Raw genomic sequence first — 24,206 nt, 5'->3', positions numbered from 1 at the left:
ATTGCTCAGGGGCAGAAGGAAATGGCCAGGCTGTCACTAGCCCAGCTCCAGCCCGGCCAGCGATATCAGCAGCAAGACTTTCTGAACAGCCCAGAAGAGAATGGGCTGAATTAATATGAAAATATGTCTTTGTGTCTTGTACTGCAGTAGACAGGAAACAAGTGTCAGAGCATGACAAGATCCAGCTGAGGACCCCACTGTTAAATTCCTAAACGTAGTTCCCTGAAAGGCAGAGCACAGCAAGGCACAGTGACTGTGCTGCCCAAGCATTTCCAGTTGCCCTGGTCAGTTTGGACAGAGCGTTGCTGGTGGGCACTGTCTGTTCAAGAGCCAGGATGGCTGGGAACAGGCAGTCCTTCAGCTCCTGGGTGTCTCCACTTGACACAGCAGGCCCTCAGCTGATGGAGCCACAGAACACACCTCAGACCCCAGTGAAGGGAAAACTGCTGGGCTCAGCTGCTGGGGAGAGGCTACCCCTCAATATCCACTCAAATGCCCATTCCCATCCCCACAGACACGGGAAGAAATTGCAGCTGCTGTCATGAAACTAACAGACAGGAGAAGCTGCACCCTTGGCTAGGACAGACAGAGGTGGCAGCAAGAGTGAGAGAATGCAGACTTACTCCTTACCATCGACCCCTTGACTCCTGGAGGGCCTGGGGGTCCCACTGGGCCACGGTCACCCTGGGAGAGAGACACAGGGAAGAGTGATCTAGAGCAATGAAACAACTAAAAAAATCCACAAATCCGTGTCTATGCCATCAGCTTTCTACCAGAATTGTTTCCAGCATCACTCTCTTTCCATCCATCTCATGAGAGTAATGGAAGAATTGCAGGAATTAACTAATCCTCCACATCCCAAGAGAGGGGACTTCACTCTTGCCATCAAAAGCACCAAGGAAGGAAACAGGCACATCACCTTCAATTCCAAACAGTGCTAGGGCTGAACCCAAGGGAATCTCCAGCCCTTGCCACCCAAGGCATGGCATGCCTGTTCTGCAGTATCACAATCCCTACACGTGCTGGCATTTTCAGAGCCATGGATTTGAAGTCTGTTGTCACAAGGCCCTGCCGAGAGCAGGGAATCCAGCTGGAAAAAACCAGAGATGCTGCCTGGTGCTTTCAGAGGAGACTGTGGGTGTTTTGGGGGAACTCCCGTTCCTGTGGCTCTGATACCACAGTGTCAGCAACAATGACCTTGGGGTCTGATTTATGAGGGGCTCAGAGCTGGATGACTCCCCAGCCCACTCTAAAGATAGGATCCCTTCTAAAACAAGCAGTTAAAAAACTGAATGTACCAAAACATCATTTATTCATTGCAAAAGTCTTCCTTATCCCCTCATGCAGACCATCTCACTCCCCAGGAACACGTCCTTGACCCAAAGGTAGGGGACAAGAGGGCCAAGCCCCCACCAGCACCACCACAACCTGATGTGAGGTGACATGAAGGTGTGGCTTTAGCAGTGGGACATCAGTGGTAATTCCCACACAACTGTCTGTAGTCTCTCTCTGGTCCCAGGGGTGCACTGGGAATTAGGTGTCTTAGGTTTGTATGCTCAGGGGGATGAGGAAGGAGGATTTAGCAAATGCTGCCAATTAGTTTACGCCCAAAATCTGACCTACCTTCCAACAGCAAAAAGTGTAAGGGGAAATATTTTCTAATAAGCTCTAAGGAGCTTATTAAAAACAAACCCCAGAGTTTGTGTTGTCACCAGTTGGCCCTTGTAAACCAATGTACAGATTTTTTTTTCTCCCTGAATGGATGGATTTTATTAAGTGTGTATTAACTGTATTGTTCTCTTTGATAATCTTTGGATTCTACTGGCCTCAGTCTTAACTTTTGCAGCTCTCAGGATGGAGACTGCTGACTCAGCTATGCCTAATGAAAGCATATTTCCCACTTCATTTAGCTCACAAGAGCGTAGTAAGCTGTAGGATACTATGCCAACTGGAGGCCTGGTTGAGGTTTTGATTTGATGATAGCTATTTCTGTCATCCCTAAATTTGTCCTGGTAGAGAAGCCTGATGGAAATCCCAGCGGTGCTGAGGCTCTCCAAGGGCAGATTTTCAAAGGACAGCCTGGATTTGCCTTGACACTGATCATCACATTACAGAGTTGATCTGGAAGTTGAGGATACTTCATGTGGTCAAGGCTTTGGCATGGAAGGGACAGGGACAAATGTGAACTTAATGGAATGGAGGAAAAGATCTTCCCATGTCTCCTGCATGACAAACACCTTATTCTTCACTCAATTCAGGGCTGCAGCTGCCAATGAAACAGCTCACTCAGGCACCAATTTTCTGTGTAACCACCCTGGACACATCACTCTTTATTCCTCTGTTTTCTTTCACTAAAACACAGCCCTCATCATGTCACCCTTTTTAGTTCTTGTGAGCTTTGACAGCTTGGACTGAGACTGATTCTGCTACTGCCCCACTGGGGCCCACAGGATAGAAAGACTGCTGTGGACAGACAATAAAATGGATCTGCAGCAAACACAGTATAACTGTCACAGAGTCTTTACATCATTACCCAGAGGACAGGGCTTGAAGCAATAAAAGTGAGAAAGAGAGCACTGATGTGTGGAATGCATCGTTTTATGCTCCTCACTATCTTTACGGCTGCACTGTGAATAATTAAACCTCCAATGAAAACCAGCAGCGTGCGAGTGAGGTACAATGAGTGACACAGATGATTTGTCTTTGGGAGCTGCCTCTGAATAAAAGTTTACACTCTAATAGAAAACAAATTAACGTCTTTTTACATTTTTATGTGAAATAAAGCCCTTTTTATTCCCCTGGAAGAGGTTTGCGTCTGTAGTGTACACAAGAGGGCACCAGCCCTGAGTGTGCCCAAAGCAACCAGGGGCAGCCAGATGGGATGGCCCTCACCTGATAAAAAGGGAAATGTTTGGACCAGCCTTTGCTCAGATGGGTGGCTGCACTCTTGTACACTGAGAAATTGCTGAGACCTCCTGTTCAGTGCAGGCTCAACCCTGGTCCTGCGTGACCCTCTGGGCAACCCAGAGGACACCTCTGCAGAAATCTGTAACCTCAATCCCATGGACTCCTCCCATGACCAGCAACACAGGGCTGATGGATCCCTCATTCCCATAAAAACCAGAGCTGACTGTTAAATACAAACCGCCCGGCACATTATGAATGAGGAAAGTTAATTTTTCAAAGAATATTTGACAGCATCTCCCTGGAGGGCAGCACATGTTAATTCCTGAATGAGAAGTGGATGATTTTGGCCTGCTCCTAGTCTACCTCAGACACTCTGGACGTGCTTCATTCCCAGCTGGGTGTTGCACTCATATCACAACTTAAATCTCTACAACCCTTCTCCCTCCCCAGCCTCCCTATCCTGCAAAACTTACAACAATTTCATTGTAAGCAATCTTACCTTTTCTCCTGCTATTCCAGGCTCCCCCACCGGACCAATGAAACCCATCAGACCCTGAGGAAAGAGAAGAGCACAACTAATTTTCAGTTTTTTATTTGCTGAGAAAGTAAACAGTTCCTTTGGTCCACCTTGCTGGTTGCAATAGCACAGCATCCCTCATATAATGCTCAGTAATTCCTACTGGCTACCAGAGCGGATGGAGTTGCTCCCGGCCATGGGAATGTCTAACTCCACAGCTGGTTCTGCTTTAGGGGCCAGCTGGAACAGCAGCACGAGGATCTGCAAGAACCACAACACACAGCACAGTGGATGAGTGAAGGAAGGAAGGCCGAGTCCATCGTGTGGCTTTGTTCTGTGAGCTTTTCCCAAAACAGCTTCCCCAGGAGCTCCTGGGTTGCAGAGACAGAGACTTACCATCATTTTAGCAGCTGGACTGAATGGACTTCTTCTGGGTTAATCCAAGCTGCCTCAGCCCTTTGTGCAGATTAATTTTGCCCTGGATAGTGTTGTGCTGGTGGGATGCCAGTAGGAAATAAAGGTTCCTGCAGCCAGAGAGGCCAGCAGGGCAGTGGATCTCACACACCACTCAGAAACCATCTTGGAACAAACCTCCAGTCTAAGCTCAGGGTTTAACAATGTTTGGGATAATGAAGAGGCAAACAGAACTGCTTTTAATTAGAAAGATGGAAACAGATGCAATCTTAAGAGAAGATTCCTGAGAATTAAGATAAAGCAACCTCCCTACCGGCTCCAGTGGTTTCTGGCTCTGGAGATGCAAGGGACTGTCCCCTGTGCCACTGCAGGCACTCATCTCCTCTGTGCCATGGTGGAAACACCAATTAGCCATGGGATGACAGCTACAAACAGAAAAGCTCCACTATCCTGTAGGCGTGTCACCAGCCTTTCTGAAGTGGTCTTTGCTTTGAAATGGTCTTTGTGTCAGAAGCTGAGGCAGTCCTGGAGCACAAGATTGTCATCGTGGCCAGGCTGCATGAACCAGACACTCGTGGAAAGCAGAGCTGGACTCAGCACAGATTGCTCAGTGCAGGAATCTGGGGATCAGAAAACTCTGCAACATCTGCCTATGCAAGGTTGCCACTGGGTGGCATTGCTGAAGGCTGCTGGATCGATTGTCCTTTCAATAAGACACAAGTGCAGGTACACAACTGCATCCAGTTTCTGAATTTTTCCAACAGCCCAAGGCTATGAAGAAAGCAAATGTTATGGCAGAGAATGGCAAAGCAATGAGATGCAACAGGGAAATGCATTGCTAGGCAAAAATAGACAATAAAGGAAGAAAGAATACATCTCTTGTTCATTTCAATTTTCTTGGAAAACCACAGAACTCTTTCTCTCTCTCCCGGGAATATGCTCATTAAGAAATTTCTGGTTCCTTAGGCCTGTCCCTGCAGAAGAGGGATCCTTGCTCTGCAGAAAGTGTTGGTCCCATTCAGAACAAGACTGTTTCAAACTCCTTTCCAAGGGGTGCTGCATGTCCAAGCTCAGGCCTGAAGGCCAATCTTCAGACCCACTGTCCATGGCAGCATCCACCCCAAAAAGCCTCTCTGGGTCTTGAAGCCAGGTGCACTGGTGATGCTTCTCAGGCTGGCCTGCTGGTGCTTTGCAGAGGGGTTTGCAGGGATCTGAGCACACCAAGAGCCCCCAACACCCTCCTGAAACCCCCCTTGCTGTCACAGATGTGCTGCTTGTAATGGCAGCTTGTGCAGAAACCTGCTGGCATGGCCAGCACTGGCCCTGCTGCACAGATAGGATGGAAGGGGAGCACAGCCAACACTTCAGCCCAAACCAGGGAAAATTCTGCCTGTGCTGGTGCACTGTGGTACTGCACAGGGAAGATGTCACTGCGCCCCACGTGAGAGGAGCATCCCCTGGTGTGAACGTGAGATGCAGAGCAGGGACCTTGTAGCTTCCAGCACAGTAGCTCTGCAGTGTTTGCAGCCAGCACTGTCTGCTCTGGGCTAAATTAACCAACATTGCTGTGTCTGCAAGCAGACACAAATCGAGATAGATATGTCTACGCCAAATAAATCTCAGCAATTTATCAGGAGTATAGGAAAAAACAGAGGAAGATTGGGTAATGATGTTCTTCACCGGCCAAAATGGGATAGACACTAAAGGCAAGGAGATTTAGGTTTTAAGACAGAAAGATTTAGGTTTTAAGAACCAGAAGAGCTGCCAATGGCAAATATTTAATCAAAGCAGACACGAATTGTGGTCATTACACTAAAATGGCTGTGGCACAGCATATTTTTCTCAGGTTCCCAGGGTTGGAAAGAGGGCCTGCATCAAACAGGGCTCTGGGCAGTGTGCGTAATGATGCACGTGAAGTCCCAGCAGCAGTGGCTGCCCGGATAAAGGCCCACACTATACAGGAAAGAATGTAAAACATTTATATTAGACAGGAGTTCAGCATGTCGCTCATGATTCAGTCTGCTGTATTCCCCAGCCAAGGGCACAGCGGAAAAGGGATGGAGATTGTTAAAAAGTTGCTGGGGGCTTATGGAGGGGCCAAGGAAAGGAGGGGGCACTGGTGGGTTGTAATTCCTAACTCCTGTCTCGCTTTCCCCATTTATTGTCCAGCCCTGTCATAATTAAGCCCCCCCTCTTGGCTCCATCAACAGAGAGCAAGTCAGCAATGAAGGCTTGCATAAATCAGAGCCCATTTGGGGGAAGAAGGGGCCGGCGGGCCCAGCGTGAGCAGGGTCTCCCAGGGACGGGCCCGCTGGTCGCTCCCAGCGGGAACCGATCGCGGCCTTTCTGTGTTACTGCCTCGCTAGAACTCAAAACAAAACAAACCAGGGACAAAGGCCGGGAGGGAGTAAATGTACAATCCTCCCATTCAGATGAAAGAAAGGGAAAGTAAAACAGTAAATATCGCAGTTTAAAGGAGGACGCTCTGACCCGCAAAGAACAGCCATGTGGTTTAACCCTCTGCGCACCGGGCTCAGCCCTGCCCTGCTGCTGTGCTGGGCTTCCACCATGCTGCGGAGTGAGGGAAGGGAAGGTGGAGACGTGCTGTCCAAACACCATGTCACATCAAAGAGGCTGTCAACACCACAGTGCCTGAAAATCCCTAACTGAGGCGTCTGGAGGTCAGAGATGCCCTGGAGGAGAAGGTGAATGGCTGGAAAAGAGCAGTGCTAACATGTGGGAAACACCAGTGCAGTTCCCTGCTCCGTTCTTGGTGACCCTCTTGACCTTGGCCAAGACAATCAGGACCTCCCCACCTGCAAACCTGACATTACAGCCGCTCTCCTTTGGAAGGGGAAAGGCATGAAGGAGATGGTGCTGGTGTCCTTTGATAAATTATCTTAGAATACTGATACTGAGACAACATACTTTGACAAGAGAAGGGCTTGGCTGTCCTTCCCAGCACAGAGCAATGGGAACGTGGCTGACCCTGACACAGCCCCGTGAGTGAGCAGGGCTGTCACTTGTACAGGGGAAGGGACTCAAACAGCTGCTCCTGCTGTGACAGGACCTCCCAATCCCATTAAGGACATAAGGACTCTCCCAGCTGGCACAACTCCTCACTGGGATTTTCTAGTGCCAAGCAGGGGCTCCCTGGGATGGCAGCACCCTCCTGCCTGCTGCAGGCTGTTGCTTCTCCCACAGGGCTCTCTGACCTTCAACGTGGACATTTTGGTGACATTCTCCTGCTGTGCATTCCCCATCTCGGGGACAGGAAGGCTGGAGACTTCCCTGGCCAGAGGCCTTGTATTCCTCTTCATATCCTTCTGACTCATCTGCAGGCAAGGAAGGGTTAACCCACACATTTCCAGGGTACTGGGGCGCCTGGCAGCTGGAATCCTTCCAGCTCATGTAGACAACAAGCATCTTCCCGAGTCTGTGTCCTTGCAATGGAAAAACAACGCATGAGGGACTGCCCTGTGGCTTAAAACCTCATTTTTCAACGAGAGCTCAAGTATCACCGGAAACCTCACAGAAACTCCCATGTTTTCCTAAACAGATGTCCCTAAGAAAGGGAAGAAATCTCCAATGAGATGGATGGCTGATCTCTTCTCATGCTGTTATGCTGAGATTTTCTACTCTGAGAGAAACCATTTGTCAGGCAGAGCAGCGGGATTGAGAAGTGTGACCTCCCTTACTGTGGAACAGAAAACATCAGGGTCTCCACAAGAGAAAAAAGGGTGAGGTGATGGTGTCTTCAGTGCCAAGGGCCTGGGTTCATCCTCTCAAGGCTCTGCAAAAAACCAACCCAGCCCCAACACCAACTGCTGACGTTTAAGCATCACTCCAACACTCCAGCATCATTCAGTGGAGATGTGAGGGGAGAGCAGGCTATTTCTCTTTACTCTGGTGAGACATTTTTGTTCTAATTACTTGACTGGTTCAGAAATGGAAATTTTCTGGGTGATATTTCTAGACAGAGACTAATTGACTAAGAATAACACAGGCAGCTTTCCTACCACTGTGCTGGTTTCAGTGTCAGCAGAGGCCAGCTGTGTTTTCTTTTCGATGAACAGTGCCTACAGTTCTCATCCAAGGTCAGTCCTGAGGGAAGTTAAAGAATAATAATCCTAATGATGCTTTGCCCTTCAAGGACAATGTCTGGTTAAGGATCTCAAAGCGCTTCTAAATATTTATTTCTATCAGTGTCCACAGGTGCCACTTCAGAACAGGAGGCACTGAGCTTATCCCTCTGCACAGGGCTGTCTCACACCTTCCACAGAAGGGGAAACTGAGGCACAAAGCACTGGGAAGTGTTGCCTGAGATCGTGCAGAATCTGATAAAGCTGCAAGTAGAACTCAGATGTGGGGAAAAACTTTGCTCCTTCAGTAGCTGCTCTTCAAGGAGCAAATTAACAACCATAACACAGAAATGGCTCTAATTTCCAAAGAGAAGTAACCACTTGTGATGTATACTGAGGCTGGAATCAGACTGCTGGTACTGAAAAGGATCCACCTTGACTTTTGTAGACTTGCTTGGTCAGAAACCCTTGGAAGAAGAGCCAGAGAGGCTGACAAGCTGAACCAAACCAAACCAAGCGTGCTGACCATCCAGCAGGGAAAGTGTTGGGAAGGACAACAGTGGTGAGGAGCAACACCCGCAGTGCCAGGGCCAGCTGCCACAGCCAGCTTGGTGTGGTCATGTAGGAACACACAGAATTTGTTGGAGGCTCTGTGGCTTCACTTTCAGGGTTGTTGGTGGACAAGTTTGTTGGTTTCAATCACAGAGATGTGGGAACAATTGTTGCTTTTTCCTTGATGCCTGTGGTTCCCCCAAAGCCTACAGGGATAATGCATGTCCTGGGTTATGCCAGCAGAATGTTCTCTATGGAATTACAACAAAATGCAGCTCAGTGTCTCTCTTCCCCAGGGTCTTGTTTCTTCAGCTGCTATCTGCTCTACTCTCCACAAAATCTAGGGGAAGTGAAAGCAACATAGCACCCAAAACAGAGAATCCTATCATTAAAGCCCAGGACCTGGAGCACCAAGGCTGTGGGCAGCTTTGAGGTGGCCAGAAATCCTTGGCCACTGCCCTCTGCCTGCACTCTGGGCACCCAGGACACATTGTACAGAGGAGATCATCAAGGAGACAAGGAAAATAAGGAATTTACCTGCTCACCAACTTTCCCTGGTCGGCCACGGTTTCCTGGCTCACCCTGCAGGACAAGGAGACAAGGGCACACGGGTTAGTGCTGCCAGCCAGACCCTGGTCACAACGTGGCTCTTTGTACACCCATTATTTGGGCTGCAAAGTGTGAATTGGGGAAAATCTGTGAGAAACAACATCCTACAAAACCGACTGTGACTTGGAGGAAGAAAGAACTTTCTTACTTATCCAAAGTAAGAAACACTACTGATACAAACATGGAACAAACATTTGCTGTTCTGAAGTGCCCCAAAAGCTGGTCCTGCTGTAGTAAAATAACCTTCAGAAAACCGCATTGAAACATAAGATATCTAATGCCCTGTGGCATAGGCCCAGCCTAGTCCTGGCTACTTTACCCCAAAGCTTCATAAAGCAAAAGAAGAAAAGACAACCCAAATATTCCCAGGCAATGCTGCACTCTGATTCTGTTGTAAAACCTCAGACAGGCACACGTTACTGTCACATGGAGCATCCACAGGAAAACCACAGCAAGAACCTATGTGAGATAAATCCCTGTGCAGCAAGAAGGAGTTCAGAGCATGAAAATGATGAGGGGTGAAGGAGAAAGCAGAAGGAGAAGGACTGCACACCCAGCAGGGGTCAGGGCAGCTGTGGCAGCACGTGGGGCAGTCAGAGTGCCCTGGATGGGCCATCCAGAGGCCAGGCTCACCAGTAACCAGCAGTGTCTCCAGGACAGCAGCTGTATTTTCTCAGTAGGCAGATACTCCAGATGTGCTGCCAGACCACATTTTTGGTATTTACTGTTTGAAGAGGTTGTTTTTTGTTGGGTTTTCTCTTTCCTTTCGAGTGTGGGTTTGTGGAGTGCATTGCCCTGGGATGGCTCCTGCTGATAATTAGGCAGCAAAGATAGGAATGATGTGCATTGTTTTAGAACAAAACCGTGGAGAAGCAATGGAAAATGAAGTGATGATGGAGGAAGAAGTTGGTTAATATGAAAAGAGGGACACATTTGTTTATAATAGCTTAAAAAATGCACCATCATTCTTTTTGAAGAAAGAAGCAGAAGATGAGACCCCAAAATTCTGAGAAAAAGAGGAACTTCTCTTGTTCTCTCTGGAATGAATACTTGGGGAAGTGGTAAAGGTGAGAAAAGACATTTCTTTCTTTCTTTCCTCCCTTCTACCCACTGCTTTCCTGATCAGGAACAAACTCTTTTCTTACCTTGGGACCGTTGGGACCAGGTGTTCCTGAAAATCCCTTCCGACCAGATCGACCCTGAAATACATGGAAAAACCATAAACATCAAAAGCTTGCAACTGCTTTTGTCACAGGTGCTGCTTACATGCTTGTAAAATAAAAGAAAAATATAAAACATTCATTTTCTGATCCACCTATTACCAATTCTTGGGATATTTTACTATCCTGAGGTGACAATTATGTACAGAGCCATTACAAAATCCTGAGCTGGCAAGCTCACAGATATGATAATATTCTTTTTGCTTCTTTTAACTGTGTTTCTGTGAAACATCACAGAGGTCAAAAGGACTCTCTCTGACTGTCCAGTTTTTTTTTTTTTCTTTTTTTTTTTTCTTTTTTTTTTTCTTTTTCCTCTACTCATTGAAAAATACTATAAATCAAGGAAGAAAGACAAGGGCTGCTTATGGAGATGGTTTCCAATCAATGCCATTTATCTTGAGGATGAACTGTTTAAACATTAGAGGGTTTTTCAAGGTTTGAGACTTCAGGAAAGTCATAAACTCAACACCCTGTGCAAGACACTTCCTGGACTTTCAGCCATCCTGGATCAAGCAATCAATCAAGCCCTGGACAAGACAATAATTCATAGCAGGGCAGATTAACTTCCCAAACCAGGAGGGTGGAAGCTTTATGAGAATTTAACTACAATTCCATTGCAAGACCATCAGAGCTGGTAATAGCTGAGTGAATAAATGAATGAAACCTACCTCTGGACCAGGGACTCCTGGTGGTCCTAAGGGTCCTTCATCTCCCTGAGGTGAAAAGAAATTAAAATAAAAGGCAAAGTAGTGACAAAATTTGGATTCACCATGCAGTAGGAATGAAATGCCTGCAGTATGAGCAACAGTTAAACACAGGCTGTATGTTCAGCTGTCACATTTTAACAGCTGAGCCCTCTCTATCTTAGAGCAGCTTCTGAGGTTTCTCAGGAAAAAAAATATCTCAAGTCAAGTGCTGCCAGTAAAAGCCATCCAAAATTTGACCAAGGGAACACGAGTTGATTTGGTCTATGATGAGCTGGATTTGGCCACTAGGGTACCCTGGACATGCTGCCATGACTCTGCTTCATTCAATTTGGCAGGGATGTGAATGCTATAGAGTTCCCTTTTCTCCCCTCCCCACTTTTCTCTCCCTTCCCCCCAAAAACGCATGTTCCAAAATTTCCCACAGAACCACTTGGCAACGGTATGAACGTTTCCCTTTTGCTTTCAGCTGGGACTACACATGCTGCAGAATGGAGCTATCACAAAATCTCACACAGCAATTGGACTCGGTCCTCTCCCTTGGCTCCACACCAATTTCTAATGTGATAGGATCAGATCTACAGTTTCTAAGAGACCTTCAATTAAGCTTCACAAAAATTATCTCAAGTGTCTAAAACCAACTGCCAAGAGAGAAATTAAAAGCGCCCTTGGCAGCCCCAGCCTGGCTGCTCTCGTTTCGGTGGTCAGCCGTGGTAATGAAGGGGCACTGGCAGGCTGGGGTGGGACTGGGGGTCAGGAACCCAGCTCCAAGGGCTCACACAAGCCACCACAATATGCCACTTTTCCAGAGGGATGCAATTCACAGCCCTGACCCAGTGCCCTGGGTGACCACAGTGGTAAGAGCACAGTGCTGTGCTCTGCTGCACACTCTAAGTCCTGCAGTACAGCTCACACCAAACTCCATGTCCATGTCTTTGGGATTACTTTTACACTCACTAACTAGAGTAAATTGAAGGCAGCTTGGTCACGCCTGCCTGAACCTGGAATGCAGGGCTTCGATTCCCTTTGTATTTTGGCTGGAATATATTTTTCCCCCCTATTTCACTGCAAATAAATGAGCTAATTTGCATTAATCCCATTTAGAGAACAAGCAGAAGAGTTCCCAGAAAAAGTTAAGAATTATTAGTGCTATTAAAACGAGCTCCTGCCCATGCATGTGCTCAGTATTATTTACACAACGTCTCGTGACTCTGGACAAACAGCTTACACTGGCCTGAGTGAGAGGAAATTACACCAATGTCACTGGAGTTACCACAGGATAAACAGGGACCCCAGACATTCTCTGCTGCTCCCATAATGTTCAATTAAATCAGTGACAATTGTTCCCTTCCTAATGACTGCAAGTGGAATGATGCTTCAGGTTCTGAGGTGAAGTGGTGAATGAAAGCTCTCAGGTGCTGGGCAAATGAATTTCTGCAGAGCAGCAATTCCCATTTCCTTCTCTTTTTCCAGAGGGATGTTTCTCCGTGTGAGAGAGCAGAGTCTGCAGGTCTCATGGTTGAAAAGGAACACACTTAAAAGGAGCAGAAAGCAGATGCCAGGCCAGGGCATGTCTGTGCAAGGGGATGTGCAGGGAAAAGGGCTCTAACACCCATCTGGGGGTGGGGGAACAGGCTTTAAAAGCAAAGCCAAGGCAGAATTCAGGGTCAGCAGATGCCAGCAGTGACTGGAAGTAGAGATCACAAGCTTTGGAGATCACACAGCTCAGAGGAAGCTCCTCTTCTGCAGCTCTCTGATCACTCAGTATAAGCATCTGCTTCCAAATTCAGAGGGACCAGAGCATTTTAAACCACAGACACCATTTCACCATGCATTAATTTAGAAAATTCAGCATTGTTCTTTAAATCAAACCTCTTTTGAGCTGAGGACACTCACCTCTTGTCCAGGCAGCCCTCTTGGCCCAGGTAAACCTCGTGCTCCTGGCTTTCCCTGAGAAAGAGCCAAAGGAAAAGATACTCAGAAAATAGAAACATAAGCTCAGAAGGGCAATTAAAATGAGAAAGTCTCTTTCACAGCCATGGGACATTATCCAATGTCAATTTTGTTACAGAAAAAAAATCTGAAGAAAAGAAAACGCTGCACTTGGAGGCACCTCAAGCCAAACAGACCAAGCTGAGATGCTGGCCAGGACAATCTTTAGGAATCTCCTGGGCTTTCTCTCTTCCCCCCTTCCCACTACTTTGTTTTCCCTGGCTGCTTCCAACCCCACACAGAGCTGCAGTCTCTGCTCTGCTCACCTTCAGACCTTCAGGACCGTTTTCTCCTGGTGGGCCAATGTCACCTGGGAAGCCCTGGAGAAAATGAGGAACAGTCAGGGTGCAAAGGTGGAATTCTGCAGGCAGTGTCAGCCCCTGTGAAAGGTTTAGCTAAAGGCTAAGGGACAAGGTGTGTCACATGCTGGCAGTGTCCATGTGGGGGCCACCACGGCTTCTGGAGGGAATGGGACACAAAGGAGCAGCACCATCAGTTTGATGGAAGAGCAGCCTTCCCCAGCAACTCCCTTTAGGTCCGTCTTCTTACAAGATTTATTGCAGTGAGGGCCTCCCTGTCATCACACAGCTAAAGGCAGCGATTTGGGTTTTAATTAATCTTTCTGAGCCAGCTCATAACCTCTGTGCTCCCAGAAAGGAGCTGCAGCCTCGGTGACAAAGGGAAGCAGGCGAGGAATTAGGAAAGGTGCTGACACCCTCATTAGCTGCTGGCAGCCTGGCAGGGCTCCTTCCCACCCAGCCACCCACCCTCGAGGAGGAAACAAAGGAATCCCTGCTTATTTCCAATAGCAACAAAGAGGAACGATTGCTAAGTGGCAGCACTCAGCTGAGAGCCCTTCCAGACCCTGTGAAATACCAGGACGCTGATGAGGGGAAAACAGACATCAGTTGTGCTGGAAGTGGCTCTCCAGCGTCTTACAGACCTTGACTGGTCACTTAGGAAGGAGAAAAATATGGTGTGCTGGGGGAAGCTCATCCTGCATCTCAGGTATCACTGTGACTTTTTTTTGGTAAGGGAAATAAGAGGATTTTCTACTTTAAGTGGTGTTTTGAGGGGGAAAAACTGAAAAACTCCTTTATTTTATCTATGACAAAAAAGGGGAAGGAAAAACAGGATCTCATCTACATGAGATGTAGAATGGGTCATGAACCCATCTTGATTCTTCCTACTCCATCACCACTCGTTGCAGCATATCCCAGCAGAGAAGTGAAGCCCTAGGCTGGGAGGATGTGAGAAGGAGGTGGTGGGACATACCTCAGGGCCAGGTGGTCCTGGAAACCCGACTGGTCCTTTGTCACCGACTTTTCCCTGCAGAAATTGGAAAAACATGGGGAAAAGTGAGCTGGCTCCTGGCTGTCAGGTTTCCTGTTTGGAAGAGCACATCCCTGCCAAGCTGTCTTTCCAGCTGGGCACAGGACCTTAGAAAGCGAGATGAGGAAGCAGAGGGTGCTTGGTTACTTACCAGGGGGCCTGCCTTCCCTCGTGCCCCAGGGACCCCAGGCAAACCCTGGCTGCCCTGAGAGAGACACATTATTTCAGAACACAAAGAGCCATCAAAAAAATTCCAATTCCCCAGGCTCCAGCTTTGCTGCAGAATGAGGAGCATCTCCTGAAGGCTGAGCTCAGCCCTGCATGGAGCTGGGACAGCTGCACTAATGTCAGTGAGATGTTTCTGAAGACAGCCCTGGATTCAGCCCCAGAGAACATGAGCTGCTGCAGTTGGCTGTGGCTCAGAGCCACGCAGGCTGCAGCACAGGGCTATGTGCAACATTTGTCAGCCACAGTCAGTATCACATTAAATCACAGGGGAGAAGTCATTTGATCAGAAGTTATACAGAGCATTAAGTGGTTCCCTGGGTCAGGGTTTAAGTTGCTGCACTGAGCAGACAAAATCTCCTGAGTCTGCAGCCGCTGGACCACACACATTCACACACATCCCCATGGATCCCATCACTTCCAGCCTCTGCTAGGAGACATAGCCCCTACAAAAAAACCCTGCAGAACTGCTTTACTATGAATAACTATAAAATCCATATTCTGACGTGGATTTTAGAAAGGCACAAATGGGAACTACCCAAGCAGGGGAACCTGACAGCAGGATGCAGCTAATTCCAGCTCCTAGTGGGTGAGCTGAGATAACCGGTGGCCACTGCTATGTGAGGGGAAAAGAACAAAGGAGAAAAGAAAAATAATTACCTTGTCTCCTTGGAAGCCGATATCTCCTGGAACACCTGCTCTTCCCTGATCACCCTGGGTACACATCATCAGAGAGTTAAAACAGGCAACAGCAACAGCCAAAATGCCCAGGTTGATGCTCAGAAGGCGCTTTGTGCAGCAAAACTCTCAACAGCAGCTCAGAACTGAACTGCTGGCAAGCTGCAGATCTTGAACGTAGCAAGAACCCTGAACAAAGTGTGTATTTCCCAACTTGATTCTAAGGTGAGGAAGGAAACTGCAGGAAAGCAAAAACCAGGAGTTCCCCAGCATTGTGTGTCTATAGGAGCTGCAAGAAGAGAGAGCACATTCCTCTGGCTAACAGCAACCATGACGGTGGTGAAGTGTTAAATTCAGCTGAACAGAAGAGTTCAGTTTTCACTGAATGAACCTTTTCTCTTACAAGGCTCTATAGGAAAGAAAACAATCCTCAGGGTTTCTGTGAGCGTATCTTAGTCCTGACATCAAACATCAATCCTCTTTCATAAGAAAACAAGAGCAACTTCTGGTAATGCTTTAGTACTACCTCACTGCCAATCTCTGAGCTGAGATTCCCTGGGAGGGGTTGGCTGGTGTTCACTGGGATGGGGAGCCCATCACTGACAGTATTCCCTCACCAAGCTGTCTGTTTGTCCTCTAGCTGGACCAACATAACAGATTCTGACTCCCTGGGTGGAAGCCAAATATCTCTGAAGGTTTTCCAAGGAGCAGTGGGCTTCCTTGCATTGGCTCTTAGCCCTGCTCTGAGCAGCTCTGGGCCCAATCACCTCCTGATGCCCCTTCCAGCTTCATGTATTTAGTGATTTACTTAAACAAAGGATGAGTCAATGATGGGGCAGAGAAAGGAAAATTCTGCTTGGGAAATCAAGGGAGGAATGACTACAATAACTTGGTACAATGACAAGACCCAACAAAAATAACTGCTGGAGGAACTCTGTCCCATGAACTTGGCTTCCCAGCAAGAGAATGAGCCACTCCAGGGCTATATGTTTAAACATAGCCCACATGGAAGACATATGGAGTCCTGCAACAGAGCCAAAGTCCACAGAGAGATGTCAGAGAAAGTCCACTTCAGTCCAGAAAAACCACCCACTCTCACCCATCAGAGAGCTGAAATAATTGTAACTACTTCAGTAACATGCAGGGGATAATCAAATTGTGGACAGTTCAGGTTTGAGTTGGTAAAAATTTTTCAAAGACAATTTTTCATAAGAAAAAAATTAAGAACTATGCAGATTCAATGATGGAAACATTTCATGGATTCATGCTAAATTTGCTTAAATGTTTTGGCAAATGTTCCCGGAACATTTCACTGAACCATCTTCAAAACATTTTTACATAGCAAAATTAAAATGTTGCTCTTAAAAATGTTAAATTGATTTTACTCATTTGGTTTTCAACCTAAAATATTTTAATTTGAGTCAAATAACCAACATTTTGTTTCATCTGAACTATTTTCCATATTTTTTTTTGGCAATGCAAAATGGAAACAATCAGCTCCTTACACAGCTTCAGTTCGGAAGAAACCCAAGTATTAGATACAAGAGAAATGGCAAAAAAACCTACTGTGTGACCCAGCTCCTTCACAGATTTCTCTCATCTTCTCTGGATTTTCTACTTATTTTATCTAGTCCAAGGCTTAAAACACTGAAATCTACTTAATTCTGGCTCCCAACTGAAGGCAGCATGAAAAGAGCTTTTCTGGAAGTGACAGGTTGGCTCTGAGGTTTGGCTTTATCATCGATTCTGAGGGTCAAAGAAGAAAGATTCTATTTTTTATTAAGCAATTTTCTACCCAGAGAGTACAAGTGGCCATTGAAATACTGTTTCAGAAGAAATACTCGGACACTAAGAAATAACTACTAAAATAAAAGAGTTTCCTGAGCATAGCAAAACGCTGGAACAAACCTTTGTTTCCAACCTTTAGGAAAAGTGGGGCATGACAGTGAAACCAGTTTTCAAGCAACTCTGAGAAATGGGCATTAGAGAGGGTAAGAAGAAAGCAGGGAAACAAAACTCATCTCTTAACCTGAGCTGGAGATGTTCACATGTTATTGTGATAGCACAGCAAAATGTCACGGCATGAGCAGTCCATCCATGGCTATCAACCTCTTAAACCAGAACTGAGCACTGGGGCATCACCTTTTACCTGCCCTGCAACTGGGACTTGGGATCTGTGTCCTTAATACGAGGGAAAAATTACAGAGGAAAGAGGTCAGGCATGTTTGTTATTAAAAACTGAGACGCTGAGATGACGAAATGGGCCTGCAAGGACTTGGTTCACGGGGCAGGAAAAGGAATGCAGGATCTGAAATTACAAACAGCCTCTGCCCATGGGATGTTGCCTGTGCTTCATGTTTCACCTATAAAAAGAAATGCAGCTTCAGACACCCTGAGGCCCTGTGTAACCCAACACAAACAGAGGGGCTACAAGGGAAGGGACCAAATGCACAGCTGTGGGATGTATTTGCTGTCTGTGGGATGCAGAGGAGGTTGTTGTGCAAAATCCCCTCAATTTTCCTCGACTGGAAGTCTCTGTTCCCAAGACTTCCTGCTTAGCAATGCAAAGGGAGCTAACTCCACACAACTCCAGAGGTATTTGCCTGAGCCATGTCCTCCACAAGTTACAGATGTCCTGATTCATAAAACTCCTTTGTGAGAACAAGTAGCTGGGATTTCCTCTGCTTCCTCTACCTTTCCCCTGCACTCATCACCCCACGTGGTCTTCTCAAAGCCACTCTTGATTTCAGAGTTACACAGTAATTCCACTTCTCCCTGTAAGAGCAGATACAACCCTCTCTTCCCCTCTCCTTGCCTCCATGAAAACACAGGAATGGAAACAGAAGGATGACCTGGATCTGCCTGTCCAGCTTCTAGATAAAAGGATGTGATTTTTGCTGGAGGAGTGAGACGCTGTCCCTTATTCTGGTTCACGCCCGGCCATGTGATGTGAGGATGTTCTCCCAGATGAATTGAGGTGGCAGATCCAGTGACATTCCTGCTGCCTACACAAACATCCAGCCACCCTGTCATTGTTCTTGGGTTTTACCAGCATCCCTCTGACTGCTGCTGACCGGAGGGAGTTTTCCTCAGCTACAGGACAAACCTGTACAAGGCCACATGTTTTGGATATGACCAAGACAGGTGGGATTAATAGGAGCTTGCAGACATCCAGTTAAATCTTCATCAGCCCAGGAAGGCAGGATGACCTGCAGCCTGGAGCTTGCAGGGGAAAGGAGTAGGTTTCCTGTACCTCAGGAGTGTGGGATTGTTGGGAGGATGGAGAATTCCACATGTGGGAGTATTGTAAGGATAGCTCCAGAGAGAGCCACAAACCATTTGGTTCCTGAGACAGCAGTCTGGGCATAAGCAGAGCAGTGTCTATAAAGTGATGGAGACTGAATTGTCCAGAAAGATTTATTTTGCTAAACAATGATCTAGATCTTGGTGGTTCTTATGATATTTAGCCATTTCTCCCAAGGAGTGGATGGAGGAGTCTGTGGACTCAGGACCTGGGGTTTAGTCCTGAAACCAGCTACAATGTCTTAAGTTTGTCCTAAAGAAAAAGCCCTTCTCTTGCCTTGTCATTGCTCTCAACAGAAGTTAGAAAGCAGCACAAGGGAGAAATGGAAACTGCAGACACAGGAGTCCTGGCAAAGAGCAGCTATAGTATAAGAAGAGTTGAATCACTGGTTTGACACTACTTCCCCCCTGTGCAGTTTTGGGCTGCTAAATCATTCTCTAAAAGCAAACATCTAAGAAGAGAATAAAACATCTGACAGGAGGAGGAGAATACACTTAATGGTCATTTTCCACTGCCCTCCTGAGCAATCAGAGCCAGCAATAAATAACTGCACCTCCCACTCCTTCAGACTAAATAAATCCTACAGCTGAGTATCTGTAGGAGGAGGGTTCTCGTGACAGTGAGACATTTACACACACAGCTTCATGCTGATTTAGCTGAAGCTGTGTGGTTTTGTGCCAGCACCACTAAATCACCGCAATCAAGGCCCCTCTCCATTTTGCTTTTTCTGAAGTGATTTATGTCAGTTTAGGACAAGGCAGTTTCCTCCCAGTAGGAAGCTGAACTGAGGTGAGGCTCCTTGAACAGGAGCAGAGGTATCCAACACACAACAGTTTTTCCAGGGGATCCACCTGGTTTGGGTTGCTTTCTCACACCTCATCTTCCCCCCAAAGGCATTAATGCAAACTCACTGTCAGTGTTGGATCATCTCCTCCCCACCCCATCATGTAAACAACATAAAAACAGTGGAACACCAGGCAATTGTACAGTTACTGTCATCATCAGTGGGAGACAGGAGCTCCAAAGAGGATCTGAGCACAATTTATCTGTACTCCATGGAAAAGGGGATGGGGCAGATATCAAAGAAAGAAAAATGAAATCTAGAGAGTCATGAATGGAGAGAGAGTGAGAGGATGGGGTATAGATGGCCAGGGTGGAACCAGCACTATGATGCTGAATAAGAAACTAGAAAGGGGGTTTCACATGCAAATTAAAACACAGTGCAATAAGGGAGTATTCAGATCACCTTATCACCTTTCAGTCCATGTTCTCCAGGGTTTCCCATCAGCCCCTGAAACAAAAGAAAGTTCAGAGTGAGGTTGAGCCATAGCTGAGACTTGCTCAGGTCTGTGACATTGGTGTTTGCTGATGGGACTGGTGGCTCAGACTCACAGCACTGGCCTGGAACAGTCTCAAGGTCAAATGCCAGACTGCTCCCAAAGCGTGCTCCATCACAAATTCTTCATGTGGGAAAGTGCTTCTGGAATTCTCCATTGACTTACACCACTGCAGAGCACCAGTGGGATGTTGTGTCCAACATCACTGCTGCCCATCCTTTCTCTCATGACAGCCACCACTGCCCCAAGGAGGAACAGAACAACCTTCAGCCCAGCTATGGAGGGATGAGACCTCAGAGATTCCCTCACCTTTAATCCTTTTGGTCCTGGATAGCCAATTGGTCCAACAGGGCCCATGTCACCCTAGTGAGAGAAAGAAAATTACCACAGTCATTAGGTGCAAACCCAACAGATCCCTGCACGTGGTGTGAAATTCCTCTGATATCCAGTCTCAGTATCCCTGAAGAAATGCACTACTGATATCAACAGAAGCAGCATCCTGGCATGAATCAATGCTCTTTGAATGTGCAGACAGCCCCTAAATAAATGCAGCACTCAGAGAAAAGAGAGGAGAGGCAGGAGGTGGGGACAGAGGGGTCTCATCCTGCTGCAGTGAGAAGTCAGCCTGGCATTGTGTGCTGGACTCAGTCTAACGCAGGAGGACAGCAGAGCTCTGGCTGCTCTGGGCACCCATGTGTGATGTACAACAGAAACCCTTCAGTGCTGGTGTTGAAATGGGCTCTGGCTGCTCCCTGCCATGAAGAGAGGCAGTGACAGGGTGCACCAGCCTGGCCTCAGTGTGTAAATAAACAGGGCAGGCTCCCTGAAGGAGCGATTCTCCAGCCGCAGCCCTGGGCCGCGGTCACGCAGAGAGAGCTGGGCTGCAGCCACCCCAACAGAGCCCTTTTCATAGCTCCCAGCATAAAGGCTGCTTGTAGAAATGCATTTACTTAGAGCTCGGCACACATGGTTAATTAGGAGAGCAAGAGGCTTCAGTTACACCTAATTCTGCTCTTCAGCCTCTCTTACACCGTGAACCAAACTCTGCAGGGTCCGTGAGGTAGCCAGAGCCTGGCTGGTCCCCGGGGTGGCTGCAGGTGGCAAGGAAGGGACTGAAAGGGGGCCATGTGTCACCTTCTCCATGCCCTGCAGTGTGCACACCCTGGGGAAGGAGCTGGAGCTGTCCTCCACAGGGAGGACAAGGCAGGATGGATGTGCTCCCTTCTCCCCAGGAGGGTGGAGGGGGTCACTCCTGCTCTATCCCACGAGAGATGGCTTCAGCAGCCCGAATTCAGGACATGCATTTTACCCTGGGACACAAGATCTGACTCAGCTTGACCTGAATCTCAGTTTGAGGTTTGGCTGGGCCAGTGTGGAGGGGAGGGCAGGCAGCTACTGAGTCCATAATCTCTAGAAGGATCACATTTGCCATCTTTGACCTGACACTTTCCAACAAACCAAGTATCTGTGAGAGAACAGCAATAAATTTCGCCAAAAGCAAGGAGGAACAGAATCCAATCTGGACTATGCCTTCAATAGTATTGTTTTAAATAGCAATATTCATCTTCCAGTTTTTTTGACTGGAGCACATCCTTTCTGCTGCTATGGCTAAAGTAGCTATTTTAATCTTCTCTAATGAGTGGAAGCAGAGCTAATTCCTGGTTCCATGAAAAACCCTCCTGTGAATCCACCTCTGCCATCTCCAAGATGGGTGTTCCACCATATTCCCTGCTGTTCCTTCAAGAAATGTAAGATTTCTGGGTTTGTGCAATGCCTAGTGCAATGGAGGCCTTGACACACACTCCTGCAAGGCAAAAGGGGAAGGTTTTAACCATTCCTTGCAAGTCAAGTTTCCATGGTTTGTCACAGCTGAGGAGGAATCATTATGAAAGAATGGTGTAGTAGTAACAGAGCCTACCAATTTGTGTGCATGGAAGGGAATAACCTAAAACAAGTGCTGAGACCTAAAAATAAACCATACTGTGTTCAGCTGGGCATTCACTAACCCCCAGCACAGCTGCCAGAGGAGGAGCTGCCACCCATCCTTACAGCCATTTATCTCCTTCTGGGGGGAAAAGTGTAATGAAGGGTGGAATTTGGCTGAGTAAAATTACCTGGATTAGTGATGGGATGGTGAAATGCTTTTAAAATTCCTGTCTACCCAGGGGACAGAGTGTTCCTGCCCTCAGACTCTCCAGTGAACAAGAACTGTGTGTCCCTGAGGTCACTGCTTACAGGGACTTGCTTTTTAAGAGATCCTGGTGTGGAAGGAATGCTGCATCTTTGAAGAAATAGTTATCAAAAGGGCAAGTTACCATGAAAAAAAAGACACTAACAACAGACTTCTAATCTGTTTCCTTTTGCTTGGAAAGGGTTTGCCCTCCTCCACCTCCCAATCCACCAGGAAACCCCCTCTCTCCCCAGATGTCACAACTCCCCCATGCAAACAGTCATCTGCTCACAGGAAGAAGAAAATCTGTGTGTAGTTAGGCAGGTTGAAAGGGTTAAGGCCCGACAAGCCAGATCTCCATTTGTTTTTGTACTTACAATGAGTCCAAGGACTCCAGGAGGACCTGGGGCTCCCAATTCTCCCTAAAAGGAAAGACAAACCCACATGGTTACAGAACACTTTATAGACAAGCAGAGACTGAAAGGCAGCTCAGTGTTTCAGGGGCTTGAGGGAAGGGAAAAGACTGTCCCTCCCCTTCCATCCCCAGCCCCTTTCCCCTCCAAAGCAATCCAGAACTTCCATTTTCAGGAGTGCACTTCTGTGAGCACATCCTGGGAAGACACAGGCTGTGTTGTTGGGCAGCTATTCCCAGGGCTGCCTCCCCTCCCAGGAGCAGGCTGGATGAAAGGAACATTTCATTGTGCAGGGGAGAGGTGGGAGCCTGGCCCAGGTGAGATCCAGCCACTGGCAGGGAGAGGGAGTAAGGGACATGGGGGGAACAAGGCTAAGGTGGGAAGGAGAGGAAAGCTGCTGCTTTAGCACTGGGAAAGGTGAGTTCTGGGAGAGGTTCTGTAATAATGAAACTCATAGGAAATGGAAGACCTGCGTGAAAGTGAAACTGGGTAGTTTGGGGAGAGGGTATGGCAGGTTCTTGTGCTGGCAAATGTGTCCTGGGAGTGTATTTGGCACCTTGGAGCTCATCGTTCCAAGGGTCAGACTGCTGGTGGGGCTTGTGGAGCTGGTTTGGCTTCTAAGCTTCACCACAAACTTCCTCTGTGTGAGCTCTCCAAAGACATGCAGAAGCCCTGGCAGGTACCTGATGGCATCTCCAAGTGAAGCACAGCAGAGAAGCTCTGCCAGACCCCCACAGCTCACCTACCCAGGTCCTGAGCAGCTCAGCAACCATGGGGTGCTCCGCCTGTCACGTGTCCCCCTTGGTGGCCTCCCTGGCCATGCTAACAGTGAGCTGCTTGCCAGGGCAAGGACCTGCTCTTACACACCTCCATCTCCAGCGGGGCCTCTCAAAACAAGTGCATTGGAAATGCTGAACTTCCCGTTAACTCAGACAGTCCTGCCCCTGCTCTGCATCATGCTGGCTACTTCCTCTGACAGCCCTGCTCAGTTTATGGTGCACATCTGGTGGAGCCCCTCCAGTGCAATATAGCTCCCCTTTTATGGAAAGATTTGCCTAGTGGAAGAAGGAGAGAGAAGGGGACGCAACGTGACTGCATGTGCTCAGGGCTCCTTGGGTAAAGGGTTACGTGTGTTTATTTTATGGGAAGTGGAGTAAAGGACTATTGGGCAAGCACACACACAAAAAAGCGTTTCATAATCTCAACCAGCCTAAAATTGCCTTTTTTTTAATGGCCAGTTCCTTTCCTGCATACTTGGAACATCTGTGGAGCAATTGTTCCTCATGGGTGGGATTTCTGTGTCCTCAGAGCTACTGTTATAAGGTCGGCTTCAAGCTTTTAGCCAAGGCCTGGCATTACTGGCCCAGGAAGAAGAGGGAGTATCTCAGGAATGCTGAGCACAGGAGCTGCACGCTGGCCTGGGTTCCCCAGGAAGATCTGCAGCCTCCCAGGGTGGCTGGGTTGCAGGCTGGGTGGATGCTCAGCTCTTGGTCCCACCAGCTCCAAGAGGCATTTCCCAGATTTCTGACTTGTGTCATATTGCTATTCCTCAGGAGAACGGCTGTATGTGGAAATGCATGACCTCACAGCTAACAGAAGAGGATTTCCTCTTGGAAGAGGAGGGGGTGGACTCCCCTGAGAGATGTGGACAGGACTAGTTGTTAATTTGAGCCATTCCCTGGTCTAGGAAATGGAGGATTTACAAGTGGCCTTTCCTGGCTATCAGTCTCTGACCTGTGAGGGAAATCAA

At 47.6% G+C, this 24,206-nt stretch overlaps 1 protein-coding gene across 4 annotated transcripts in view; it reads right to left on the bottom strand.

The window, feature by feature from the left end:
• COL27A1 (collagen type XXVII alpha 1 chain) overlaps nt 1–24,206 on the bottom strand; it is a 142,737-nt gene that overhangs the window by 54,758 nt on the left and 63,773 nt on the right. For all 4 annotated transcript variants that reach the window (XR_010349156.1, XM_064394051.1, XM_064394050.1 and 1 more), the window contains 13 exons: nt 22,421–22,465; nt 20,183–20,236; nt 19,783–19,827; nt 15,215–15,268; nt 14,481–14,534; nt 14,273–14,326; nt 13,264–13,317; nt 12,902–12,955; nt 10,970–11,014; nt 10,227–10,280; nt 9,010–9,054; nt 3,407–3,460; nt 631–684 (listed from right to left, as the gene is read on the bottom strand). Coding sequence is in view for 3 of the 4 variants with exons in the window: in XM_064394051.1 (XP_064250121.1) it covers nt 631–684; nt 3,407–3,460; nt 9,010–9,054; nt 10,227–10,280; nt 10,970–11,014; nt 12,902–12,955; nt 13,264–13,317; nt 14,273–14,326; nt 14,481–14,534; nt 15,215–15,268; nt 19,783–19,827; nt 20,183–20,236; nt 22,421–22,465 (666 nt within the window). In the remaining variant the exon portion in view is untranslated. The remainder of the gene's footprint in view (nt 1–630; nt 685–3,406; nt 3,461–9,009; nt 9,055–10,226; nt 10,281–10,969; nt 11,015–12,901; nt 12,956–13,263; nt 13,318–14,272; nt 14,327–14,480; nt 14,535–15,214; nt 15,269–19,782; nt 19,828–20,182; nt 20,237–22,420; nt 22,466–24,206) is intronic.

This window comes from Passer domesticus, chromosome 18 (genome assembly GCF_036417665.1).
Source record: "Passer domesticus isolate bPasDom1 chromosome 18, bPasDom1.hap1, whole genome shotgun sequence".
Classification (NCBI taxonomy): domain Eukaryota; kingdom Metazoa; phylum Chordata; class Aves; order Passeriformes; family Passeridae; genus Passer; species Passer domesticus.
The sequence above is the reverse complement of the archived record's forward strand: the minus strand, read 5'-3'. Positions and strand labels throughout refer to the sequence as shown.